The sequence below is a fragment of the Eutrigla gurnardus genome, assembly GCF_963514095.1.
Source record: "Eutrigla gurnardus genome assembly, chromosome: 24".
In the NCBI taxonomy this organism is placed as follows: domain Eukaryota; kingdom Metazoa; phylum Chordata; class Actinopteri; order Perciformes; family Triglidae; genus Eutrigla; species Eutrigla gurnardus.
In genome coordinates, this window is record NC_139935.1 from 3,470,630 (window position 1) to 3,483,817 (window position 13,188).

Genomic DNA, 13,188 nt, shown 5'->3' on the forward strand with positions numbered 1-13,188 from the left:
GATTAGCGAGACAAAGCACACTTTAATTTCATTAATCAAGCATGTATATTATAGATTTAAGGAATAGTCGTATAATTCCGATGACGAATTGCTGAAACACACTCATTCTTCTGAGTGTTAGAAAAGTTAGTGAAAGTTAATTCTATTTGCCTAAAAGTTACACATTTGTCTCCGGGGCCTTTACATTCTATTAAAAACAAGAATAGATAATGATACACTTTGCTGGATGAAATCTTATTTGATTACCTCTCCAACCAACACTGGAATACAAACTAACTGGATGTCCTCATCGCTGTTGATTTGTATGCTTTGTGCTCGTTTCCACGGTAATCCCATGCACTCATTCCTATGCGATATTAGCTCTAAACACAGAACACAGGCGCGGCGCGGGAGCCAGAGCAAGTTGTTTTTTTTGTTGATTAAAATTCCACTCCGTTGTTACTTTTAATTAGATCCGCTTTGCAATTGGATGACGGAGGAGCGCTGCGGTGTGTTTAAGCCGGGCTTCTGGTGAGCATCAATAATGAATCTGGTGATTCTTCAAAAGAGGAATGGCTCTCCGAGGGTCCTCAACGGAATGAACCGCTTTAAGTATCCGCTACTAACATAATGGATGACTGCACCTTATACCAGGCTGTATTAATTTCTCACAATTTGATTGCAGTGGCTTTGCAATATGTACTTATTATATAAAGTGTATAAGAACAAATCTGTCCCACTGAGTGCTCATTATTGAAATGAGCGCAGACTGTAAGTAACACTAATGTGGTGCTGTTCTTCCCCAGCCCCAGACTTTTGGGGCCCGATGCAGGGGGCAGTGAATAACTTACTTTACTACCTAAATTGTCCAATAGTCCGACTCTGATCTTATAGTTTTGTCACAATTTGTTGGCAACGCAAAGTTTTGGTGTTCAATTTTGATTTTGCTATTGTTTCATGTCCATTAGTGGACCCCCCAGAGACCAGGGGGGTCTGAAACATCCGTATCCGCCTCCACAGGCTTCTCAGTAATAACACACAAAGTTCACCATTTAGAAATCCCCCGCTGTGTGAGGCGTGGTGGCTTTTTGAATGCATACGTCCTTAATGTGCATATACTGCAGGAAATAAACCGCTTGGAAATGTTAATGTAGCCGCAATGGTTTTATAAGTAACCCGTAATGTTTGGTGTCCTTAAACCCCCCCAAAAAATGACTTTATTTTCCTCGTGATTGATGTTAGCACTATTTCTCAGCACCAGAAAATGTTCCCGCGGTGAGGAGGAGATAATTACAATTTTGTCTTGAAACAAGGTTGGGAAAAAAAAAAAAGACAGGATCCTTTGCAAAGAAAATTCATTTTCTTTTCTGCCGCGCGTGTGAGATGATGGGTTATCATTATGTCGGCTCATTAGCATATTTCATATTCCGGCTGGCGAAGGGTTTCCGGCTATCTGTCTGTCTCCATCGGCGACGGAGACGAAACACATCGCTTCGTGAGGAGGACACACACTTGAACATGCAAACGCTGGCTCATCATTCTCCGAGATAAGCAGCCATCCGTCAGTCAGCGTAAGAAACATGTCACACAACACTCCAACCATCTCCTGCACCATGAAATATGTAAATCACACACACAGATGTGATGATTTTTTATGTCGGAGCTCAGTTTTCAGGACGTTAAAAAAAAAGGGGTGGGAGAGGAGATCAAAGCGGGGTTGAGCAGCTTGTTCTTTCTCCCTACTTCTTCTGTCATGTTCACCAGAGGGAGTTTTGATAGGTGTACGCACACACACACACACACACACACACACACACACACACACACACACACACACACACACACACACACACACACACACACACACACACACACACACACACACACACACACACACACACACACACACACACAATTAGATTTCACTTCAAAGAACCACGCGGTTGTTTCGGTGGGAGACGGGGCCGCCGCTTGATTGGCTACTCAAACTAGCAGGTGAGGGACTGTGGGTGCTCCAGGACACCCGGTCATTCTCCTCTGCTGTGAGACGCCGTGTGTGTGTTGTTGTGCATCACTATGTGTGTGTGTAGTAGTAGAAGTAAGAGATCCCAGTAATTTACTCCTCTGGTAGAAATATTATCAATCAGTTTGATATCAAATGAAATATGGGAGTAAAAACAGGAGTCATGATTAAGAGGTGGGAGGACGTCTGCGGTTAAGACGGATGCTATGGCACTCTGAGGAATATATGTAGCTGTGATTCAACGTCGGCTGGTTTACTAGAGTACATCACAAAGTACAGCATCACAGAGGAAAATGAAACCTGCTTAAAGAAGATCCAAGCAGCATCAAAATGTCAATTAATCAATTGTAGCGTGGAGCAGTGTGTGGAGGCGTTATCCTTCTTTAAAAGAAGTACACCATTTATCATGGACGGAAGCTTTAATAAGAATAAAAAATGCACGTGTTTTAATCTAATGAGATATTCTGCTTCAATCCATATATGTTGGCGGCGCTTAGCCTTTCAAAAAACTACATTTTCACATCGGAAAAAAAACACAGTTTGTTCCCCCACTAGCCGCACAAATCAAAGCGATGCTAATTATAAGAAGTTTACAGTCCCGCTGTTCCTGCAGCAAACTTTACAGCGTTGTTTGTGAGTGTGTATCTGTTGGTACACACACTATTACGAGTGAGGATGATATCAAACGGACATTTGACAGAACTGTATCTCTCTCTCTGTCAAAATGAGACACACACACACACACACACACACACACCCTTCTACTGGAAGGCTGTCAAATAATCGTGTGTGCATTTCAGGGAGAAACAGCCCCTGCTTAATTATTGCCATGCTAATTGAATCCCAGTGTGAGTGATGTATGGGGATAGGACACACTGTGACAGAATGAAAATGAAATAGTATTAAGCAGCCAAGTAGATAATCCATTTAGGAATGTCTGGGAAACGAGAAGGATTAGTTAATGCAGCGCCATATGGCTGGCCTGTCAGAGGACATCAAAGTTGTTTGAAAGCTCAAATGCTTTCATTCTCAGCCTCTCTCTCTCTCTCTCTCTGCCTCGCTCCTTTTTTTTATGATCAGCATTCTTAATTCTCTGATAAATGAAACAAACCCAGGCATATCAGAACACACTGGTAGGATGTTGTGTCTGGCCTCGTTGAGTTTGAATATATATACACACACATACATACATCATAATTCCCTCTTTAATATCTATTTTCTATTGGTTTGAAAACTTTAAATGACTGCATTTGGTGAATTTTTCTCATTTTTTCATTTTACAAGATTACATTTGAACACTCGAATGCATCGCAATGCAACTTGTCGATTTCAACACGGATTTGTTCCCAATTGTAACATTTTCAGGGGGAACAAAAGATATTTTTCTTGGATTAGCAAGATATTAGAAATGTATTAAACATTCTAAGAGTCATATATTTGTTTCTTACAGCTTTATCCATGGACTACTATAGATTTAAAAACTAAACTATTATTTTATGTGAAGCCTTTTGTAATCACAACTAATTTAAATGAAGAAATCTGAAGCATAACTGCAGTGTTTCTCTCCTTTTAAAAGATTATCTGATTCCCAGCCTCCAGGGGTTCAGAACAGCTATAAAGACTTTCCTCTCCTATCTGATTGGACAACTTATTCCCCTCCATCTGTAAGGGTTCATGCCTTCATGAGAAGAGTCACTTAAAGCTGCATTGACCAGTGGAAGGGATTCTCCATGAAGAAGTGTCAGTATATTGAACACAGCATCAACGTTACCTCTCGGCCCTACTCGGCACTCGGCACTCGTCGTCATGATTTCATTAATGCGACTCCGACTTCAGCGAGACCTCTTGTTACTACACACCACAGAGCAGACCTTCCACCAATTTCCGTTGGCGTGGCTCATCTGTTGCCGGGGCAACACACCCGCAGGAGGAAGGCGAGCTCATTTCCGCAGGTAATCTATAGACAGAAATCAACAACCGCAGACACACACACACACACACACACAGGCTTTCCCTCACAGCCGATATGCAAAATACATGTGGAGCTTCTTCATCCTCTACCTGACACCTGCCTCCTACTGTTCACTTTATCTGCTCTCATCTTCTCTTGCTCTCCCTCCCCCTTCTGCTCTTTCCATCTATTACTCAACCATGTCCTTTGCCTCCCTTCCCTCGTGTCCTTTATTCCCATCTCTCTCTCTCTCTCCATCTTCTATCTTTTGCATCCTTCCTCTCATCCTTTCTGAGAGGCAACCATTCCCTCCACCCCTCCCTCCAATCTTGCCCCAGCAGGCTGCAGATGGTGCTTAATGGACGCATAACTGAGCGTAACTGCTCCGTGAATGATTCCACAGGCACAAGGTGAGCCACGGGACAGCTCCACGCGTGGACACACTGAAAGCTGCACACACAAGCTACATGTAAACCTCCGACAGATTTAAACACGATCACTAAATATTCAGAAGCTGCACCTGATCAAAATGCATAAAATAAAGTAAGACATTTACAACACAGTACCATACTGTATGTGAGAAGTGGATGTAGTCATTGTGACGGCTTCTTTCTACAACCACATAAATTTTTATTTTTTTCGTTGTGGCTGAATGAGCTTCCTATGAAGGGTGGCGGGGCTCAGCCTTAGAGATAGGATGAGGAGCTCAGACCTCCAGAGGGAGCTTGGAGCAGAGCTGCTGCTGCTTCGCATTGTAAGGAGCCGGTGGAAGTGGTTCAGGCACCTGATCAGGATGCCTCCTGGACGCCGCACGTCCAACAGGGAAGCAGCTCGGGGTAGACCCAGAAAACGCTGGAGGGATTATATAGCCCATCTAGCCTGGGAACGCCTCAGGGTTCCTTCAGAAGGAGCTGGAAATCATGGCTGGGGAGAGGGACATCTGATATGCCCTCCTAAGCCTGCTGCCCTCCCCAACCCAGCCCCGGATAAGTGGATGGATGATTTGCAAAACAATAAAACATCTTATAGCCACGGTAAAGTATATGAAAAATCCTCAATATGAATACATGAAATATAAAGCTGATACATACAAGCAGCATCCATGTGGGAAGCTTTGTATGCACACCGGCCCACACACTGGGCAACCTCCAAAGTCTCATGTGGTGTGATTTATTAAATGGAGGATACCGAGAGTTTCCGAAAGGTTGCAGCGTATTTCAAGGTTGTCCTGGTTAATGTAATATAATGTGGGGAGGCAATATCTGTCTGGCAGAGGAGTTAAAGGGAAGAGATGAATAAAACGAACTTGGTCACATTTTACTTGAAATGGACTCTGAGGCATAATAGGGACATAACCATTACTAGCATTTATTGCTCATCATACATCTGATATTTGCTGAATGTGTAAAACTTCAGGGGCATTGGCTCTTTTTTATGAAGTACACTGATGAGGTGAACGCCGTTATTCCTGATCGGTTTCACTTGTTCAATCTATACCACTCATAACGAAGGACAAGGAGATGAAGAGCAGCGACTACAGTGTATATAATTACAGTGCATGCAATGTAATGCGTTAAACCATGTGTGACTTTGGAGAGTGTTGTTAAAATGAAAGTATTACTTCGAGTGATGAACAACCATTTCAAATCAAGTCAAATGGACCTGGCTTTTTTTAGTTTTTAAAAAAAGTTTGACAATAAAAATCTTCAAATGTCACAAAGACAAAGAGTTAGAGTTAGACATCTTTGTAATGGCAGAAAAATAACCCACTGATGAGAAGCACCAACATGCCTAATGAGCCATTTTAAGAGGGGAAAAAATAAACAAATGGTAAAAAAAAAATGTGTTAAAATAGCGGCTCATTTTCAAAATGTGTGTCTTTGAAGGTGACATTGTTGTTGGAGCAAAAAATCCAAGTGTTGCTATAATTCCAACAGAAAATAAGTGAAAAAAGGATGAGACAAAAATGGTGATCCTTAGCTGTATTAGCGAGGGAGGATGTCCTTCATTTGTGGACTTTGAGAGGGGAGGAGTTCGCCAGGACAGGAAGCCGGAGGTTCCGGGCCACAAAGTTCTGCTGTTGTTTATTGGGAGGACGGAGCACAGATAAGCTGGTGGATGTGTGAGGGGTTTTCCCTCTCACCTCGTAGGTCCACTGCATGTCTGCTGCCTGCAACAATGATTTAGTTAGTATATGTGAACGGGAGGCCGAGGGTGAATATGTCATCTTAAATACGCACGGTTTTAACTTCTGGCATCTGTGGCTGGACATCCTGTTATCACAGAAACTCATTTAAATACCTGGATGGTGAGTATTGCCCTGTGCTTGCTGTGAGCGGTGGGTGTGAAAGACACAGTGATGAGGGCTCCGGTAGAACCGGCAGGAGGTAACGTCCCTGAGGCTGGAGTCACTGAGAACTCATTGCTGCTGCCTGGAAGGAACGCTGCTGTGAACGGCTCTGGCCTCCTAGAATGGGAACGTTGGCATATTTTCACCACAAAAACATTTGAGGGTCTCAAACTGTGATGAGTAGATCCTAGTTTGGTTCCTGCATGGTTGAAAATCTCATGTAACTGTCAGATCAAAGAGGAATTGCAGTTAGTATTCCATTATAAGGATGTGAGTGGACACACACCTGGTGGTGCTGGTCAGACGGAAGCCCACAGCTGAAGTCTGGCCCAACTCGGTGGCTTGTGTGCAGATGACATCGTCCACTTGATGCTCTGTGGAGACGAGGGTGATGGGAAACTCCCAGATCCCGCCAGACACACGTTGTTGCACAGCTACGACCGCTGAGCACCTAAACACACACACACACACACACACACACACATGAAATGATTGGCTTGTTGCCCGCTACTTTGGCAGGAAAAAGAACGTTAAATTCCAGCAGGGACACTGTATATGTGATGAAGAGCCAAATGTATGCAGGTTTATACTTCAACCAGTGTGTGCACCAGATGATTTGACTGATTACCTTCATCCAGAAAAGAGGAACCAATCAGTGAAATGAGCTGCATTAGGCTTTAACTAGAATAAACATCACAATACGGGTTTCCCTCCATGGCACAAAGATGAATGAATGCCTCTGACTTTCCACTCATCTGTATCCTTCAAGTCAATCCTCTAATGTATGTTGAAAAAAGTGTAATGTGAGCATTCCTATTTATCTAAAGAATAGACGATTCACTAAACTGCTCTTTAATACTTCTGCTCGCCGCTTATGGTACTTAGCCTCCTCATCTGGCTACCCACGGCAGAGAAATACCATGTGGATAATGGACGACCCTATTAGCGATGCCACACCCCCCGTCATTTTCTCACGGAGAACTCATTAGCTCTCAGAGATATTGATTCTACCAGGGCACGCCTCATTAATGGACTCCACAAACGAAGGCGGGAGCTGATAAATGAAGGCACCCTCCTCTAACAGGGTGTCACACGCGCTGTACAGTAAGGGTGGGCAGTAGAGAAAAGGGTTTCTTTGAGTATTTTGTCTGTTTTTATTTGTTCCCTTTGGATTCATTGTATTATTAGTAGCAGTATTATTTTTACTCAATGAAGAAACCGTGGAAGAATCTTTATCAAAGGGACCCGAAATGAAACCCTTTTCAACCTCTTAACTTTTAGCCTTCATGTAGAGAGAAATGTATTTTCTACAGACTGTTCGAACATGACAAGAATTGCCTCAACAACTTAAAATTGGCTCATCAAAGTGTCATGGATAAGTGAGCATGTGTGAATGTTTGACAAGTCAAGGCGTAGAAGCTTAAAGACCCAGTGAAATGAAAGATACATTTTCCAGTTAACATCTTGTGGACTGTTTTTAAAACATATTTTTACATTAAATCCCAGTCTTTCACCACTTGTGGATCATAGTAACTAACCATAGATGTGGACATAGTTTTGACAGCTTGAAGTCTAATATTCTATCATGAAATGAAATATGTCACAGTACAGAAGCTAAAGATGCTATAACCTCTGTGGACTTTAAGTCAAAGGAATATCCAAATGCTTTTCTTATTATGATTGATTTTTGTGCCGTTTGATTAGAAACCTAAAAACTGAAGTAAATGACTTGTTTTATGAGGATATGACCTCACATGCTGCTGAACTGGCCTCCCTCTTTGCCTCTGAGAGAGCACGGCAACCGTTCACTGCAAACATCAAGACTCAGCACATGGAGACTGTTAGTAATAAATGAATGCAGAGGCCACACCCACCTGAGAGGGAGAGGAGATGGGAGGAAGAGTGAGGGAGAGTAGGAACAGACTCCACTTGAGAGTGTGTTATCCTCAGAGATGGAGAGAGAGAGAGAGAGAGAGAGAGAGAGAGAGAGAGAGAGAGATGGAGGGAGAGAGAGAGAGCAACAACCAGATTGTGTTTGTTGGCCTTCCTGTTGTCTCTGTGTGTCAGAATGTACTAGAACGGTATTTTTTATTTATTTTCCAGCTTATTATTAGCATCCTTTTGTTTATTTGCATGCACAAAGGAGATGCTTATTTGTTTCTCTGAGTGTGTACAGTTTTGTGTTTTTTCTTTGTGTGTGTGTGTTTTAACTTTTCAAGTGTGTTTGTCTCTCTTGGAGGCTGCATAATACTCTCACAGCCACCGATGTTTGTGTGTGTCTCTCTCTGGTCTTTGGCTTTTAATGTGGTTTGTGTCTCTCATAATGTGCCGTTTTTTTTCGATGTGCATTTGTGTGTATAATGATTTCTCCTGAGTGTGCAAGGTTTAGCTGCGAACAAAGCCGGCGGAGTGGTTTAACAAGGAGAACAACCGGATTTAACTCAAAGGCGACTGAATCTCTGCAACAACACGCTCCTCCTCCTCCTTCTATCTGAACATGTTTCTCTGTATCTATTTCAGTTTTCCTGCACACTTGTCAACGAGTGTCACGTTGTCTTTGAACAGGGCTGTGTGTGCAGTATTGTACCTGCATGGCCTGAGGGGGGTGTAGACTAGATGAAGGGTGAGCGCCACGATGCCAGTCTCAGGGTCCCTCCTCGCTGTCTCGGTGGAGACAGAGAGGCAGTCCTCCACTTCTGTTTCACCGTCTGAACGAACGGAGCACAGGAAGCCTTCCACCGCCAACGGAGAACCTTCAGAAGTAAGAAGAAAATAACTGAACCCTGCATTACAGGGAAGCGCTGTGAAATGCCACAATTTTCAGCCAAGCGCTGCTGGCCAGTGGCTGGAGGTCTGTAACGATATATATCTATAACAATAGTGTCTGGTCCATTTTCCCTGCATGCTTCGAGCGAATCTGGCAAGAAAACACACTGGTTATCTACTATAAACGATAGATATATTATATATGATATAGGATCTCTTGTGGCCTGTTTTCTTGACTTTTCCCAACTACAAAGAAACCTCTGAATGTTCCTCGTTTCCGATTGCGATGTGCTGCCCTGATTAACTACTGTGAAACAAACATACAACAGGATCAACAATCAATCACCCTCTGAGCTGAATCAGCAGGATGTAGGAACTAGAAGACAGTTAAAACTATCTCTTCATTCATTAAATACAACGTTTTTACAGCCTCCCGTCGACTCTCATCGGAATCATCCTAACTCTCTTCTCACTCTGTCCGTCCTCCATGTTGCCTTCACTCGATTTCCTCTCCGGCTCACAGGTGTGCCCTGATTAATCACCTCCCCTCCCTCCCTACCCATCATGCTCAGGTGGAAAGGGTATCCCGTGCTTGAATAAAATAAACATTTGAGAGAAAAATGTTCCTCTTTCTGCTTTTGGAGTACTCATCACAATCCAAAACTACTACACAATGTCAGAATTATGACCCTCATTCTCACAAGATTTTAAAAATGACCCACACAAGTTTTTTCTGATATCGAAAGGCCACTAAAAAATAAAAAAACACAACATGGCACACACCTTCCTGTCCTTTCTGGTCTTGAATCCGTGGCACACACCCAGTGAGGAGTACATCCACCTTCCTCTCCAGCTGGCAGCCCGCTTCACAACGGATCACGCCGAGTGGAGAGTTCTCTGCAGGCACCTCCATGGGAATCCCGCGGATCGGGTAAATCCAGCAGATGGTGGACGATTCCTGCTCTGACCTGAAATATTAATGTCGATACTGAGTGCACTTGTTACTGTTCATTCACACAGTATTTGGGATTGGCGATTAATCAGCACTGGATCTGAAAACGTGCCAGGCATTTTACTCATGTAGGACATCTGTGGCAAAATGTAGTACCAGGCCAACAGCTGTGTGCAGCATGTCAAAAATTAAACGCTACAGAGACTAACCTCGACCAAATGGATTAAATAACCAACCTCTTTGTCTAATAGTCACGACACAGTTTCAATTTGCAAAACCCTAAACACAGTTTTTTCATTTCTTTTTTCATTTTTTTTGCCCAGTGCATAATAGGATGCCACTTGTGATCCTGAGTGGGTATGAAAATGGAGGGATGGTACATTCTACGTGCATTACGCTGCTCTCACTGTGTTGTCGTACTCTCACACAGTACAGCTGATTTGAGTCTTCTTCATTTAGTTTACAGCGATCTGTTATGCAGAAACCTGTCTGGGAGTAGATGCTAATGATCTTTACTGAGACCGGGTGTAGGAGACAATAACACACATACACACCTCAGGTTGTCTAGACTGTTGTTATTCGGGCTGCTGCACGGCTTCATAGTAATGCAGAGCCAGGTCATCTGCAGCTCCATGGACTTCGGTGCAAACACCACAGGCACGTCAAAACTGCTCCCTTCACGGAGCTGTATACCTGCAGCCAAGATGTCATTAACATTGATTTAGGACTTCTGCCTGGAAAACAAATGAGAAATACAAACATCACGCTGGTAAATACGGCTAATTAAAAAAGGCAGCGTGTAGCGGTGCATCTGATCACAGAGCTCTCGGGGGAGGCGTGGATCGGATCAGCAAAGAAAGGGTTAGCAAATCTAACGTTTAGTGAAATGAAATAATGTAGTAATGTAATGTTTATGCATCAGTGCAAAGATTTATGGGGGAGTATGGGAATGGGGCACTATGTCACAGAGGGGTGTGGAGTTGGGGGTGGGGGGACAGATTGTCCATTTAGCAACCTGACTGCATGGGGGTATAGGCCGTCGGCCTGTTAGAGCAGTTTTGCTTTCATTTTGCTTCAAAGAAATTATTTCAAGTCCAGTGTGCTTTGAGGCTGACCCGAACGCTTTGAGGCTTCTTCTGTTGCCATGGTAATCAACGTCCAAATCAGTATTTGATTGCACCAGGGCGTTTTTTTTTTTTTTTAGTAAAGCTTCGACACATTTCCCTCAAAATCCCAAACAGCCCATGATATAATGAATAGTAATTGCACATAATGTATTATGCTGAAGTTTTAGGCACTTCAGCCTTGTCTTCACTTTTCAGAACCACAGGTTGCCGCCTGTTTTTTCACTCCGGAACAACCCTCCATGAGAGAGAAAAACTTTTGTAGCTGTATCTGACTGAGATATAATTCTCTTAATGAGTGGCTGACTGAATGAAGGGTCCTGAATAAAATCTCTTTCTTTTCCTATCTGTGTGTGTGAGCATGCATATTTTTGCACTGGTGTGTATGTCATTGAAGCTTATCGTTGAATATTTCTCACTGAAGCTTCGAAGCCCCAAAAATGGCATTCTGGACAGCCCAAGTGTGCTTAGTATTTGGGATCTGTATGTATTGCGGTTTATAGAACATTTTATCATAATGTGGTGAAAACGGTGTCAGTTAACGCACCTTCAGTGGAGCTCCGAGGGATTGAGAAGACCTCCTTGTCTGTTGTGAGTTGATGACAGTCGGGGGCTCCACTCGGCTCCTCATCTATACCAAGTACACACAGTTTTATCAACATGCCTGAGTGGTTCGTCAAAGTGTCTGCTGGAGAAATAAGAGGAGTGCCTGTGACCTGCGAGTGTGATATCGAGCGCGACGCGGCGCTCAGTGGGGTTTGTGATGGGAATGGTGATGGAGGCGTTGGAACCAATCGGGGATGAGATGCTCAGAGGCTCCTCGCTCCCTGGAATGAGGCCACGCCCACTCAACAACACACACCACTCCTGCAACTAAAGGAAGACAGAGACAGATTAACAAGAAGAAGTGGCCAGAGGGAGAGAAATGAAGGAAATGAGAAAGCATGACGGGAATACAAAGAAGGGAAGACAAAGATAAGGTGTGGTCAAAAGATCAACCCAGACAGAAAAGGGCATTCATTCTCTCTTCAGCGACACTCATTTGTCCAAAATAGGTCTTAATGATTAAGGTTGTGAGGATTTCAAGCCATCGAGTAATTGTTTATATTCTTTATATGACCCAGCACGAGTGAACGGGCCAGTGAAAGTCATTATGAGGTTCTATGAGGTGGTAAATGGACTGTGTTTGCATGTCTGTATATACACACCTGAGGGCATGCAAAAGTGATCTCCGCCGCGTGGTTCCCCTCGCCGACGGATGAAGGACGAAAACGGACACCAAGCTGGGTGGAGGAGTGCGGCTGCACAATAAGCTGGGACCCACACACAAACACAGACAATCACATTCGTGGACGACAGCAAGGGAGGATAAACACACTCATGCTTAAATCCTTTTAATCACATTGCTAGGCAACTAATGGCTTTCTGTCAGATGCACAGCACATTTTTTTCCCTCTAACTCACCATACTGACTCTTTGTTTGACGATATGCGTAAAAAGACTGTTCTGTGTCTTGCGATGTATGTTGCGAGATGAAATCCAAAGCTAATACAATCAAACATGCATTGAACTACAAAGAACACCAAAGATAATGAAAAATCCATTTCCCCAGAGGCGAGTGCAAAGTAACTTCACATATATGAGCGGATGAAAGTAAGGATGCGGCACAAAGGTCAGTGTGAGTGTGCGTACTAACAGTACTTCCTGATTCCATGTCCAGTGTGTAGTTTCTGGGGTTACTGTTGGTTACAATCAGCTCAAGGGGCTCCGCCATCGGGTTAACCAGGGGAATGGTCTGCCTGGTCCATCTGGCACACACAACCACAGTTAACATGCAGAGAAACGTCGTTAATATAGAATAAGAGGACAAGATTAGGACAGTTGTTGTACGATATGTGATTTGATGTTGGTGCGTCGTTTGTTCTGAACAGTCTGGGGTCGATTCTGCACCGTGGTGGACTCTGTGAATGCTGGCAAGATATAAAGGCACACTTCAAACTCAAACAGCTATGTCGGGGATAAAATTCAAGCAAGCCAATTTTT

At 43.5% G+C, this 13,188-nt stretch overlaps 1 protein-coding gene across 1 annotated transcript in view; it reads right to left on the reverse strand.

Annotated features, from left to right (window-relative positions):
• Positions 1-5,026: 5,026 nt before the first annotated feature.
• The window catches only part of LOC311010043 (cilia- and flagella-associated protein 47-like), a 34,994-nt gene continuing 26,832 nt past the window's right edge, over positions 5,027-13,188 (reverse strand). The window contains exons 58-67 of the mRNA XM_084004522.1: positions 12,842-12,953; positions 12,354-12,458; positions 11,862-12,018; positions 11,693-11,776; positions 10,576-10,714; positions 9,853-10,037; positions 8,891-9,056; positions 6,590-6,754; positions 6,255-6,420; positions 5,027-6,123 (exon numbers count right to left, since the gene is read on the reverse strand). Coding sequence (XP_083860648.1) covers positions 5,959-6,123; positions 6,255-6,420; positions 6,590-6,754; positions 8,891-9,056; positions 9,853-10,037; positions 10,576-10,714; positions 11,693-11,776; positions 11,862-12,018; positions 12,354-12,458; positions 12,842-12,953 — 1,444 coding nt within the window. The 3' untranslated portion in view covers positions 5,027-5,958. The remainder of the gene's footprint in view (positions 6,124-6,254; positions 6,421-6,589; positions 6,755-8,890; positions 9,057-9,852; positions 10,038-10,575; positions 10,715-11,692; positions 11,777-11,861; positions 12,019-12,353; positions 12,459-12,841; positions 12,954-13,188) is intronic.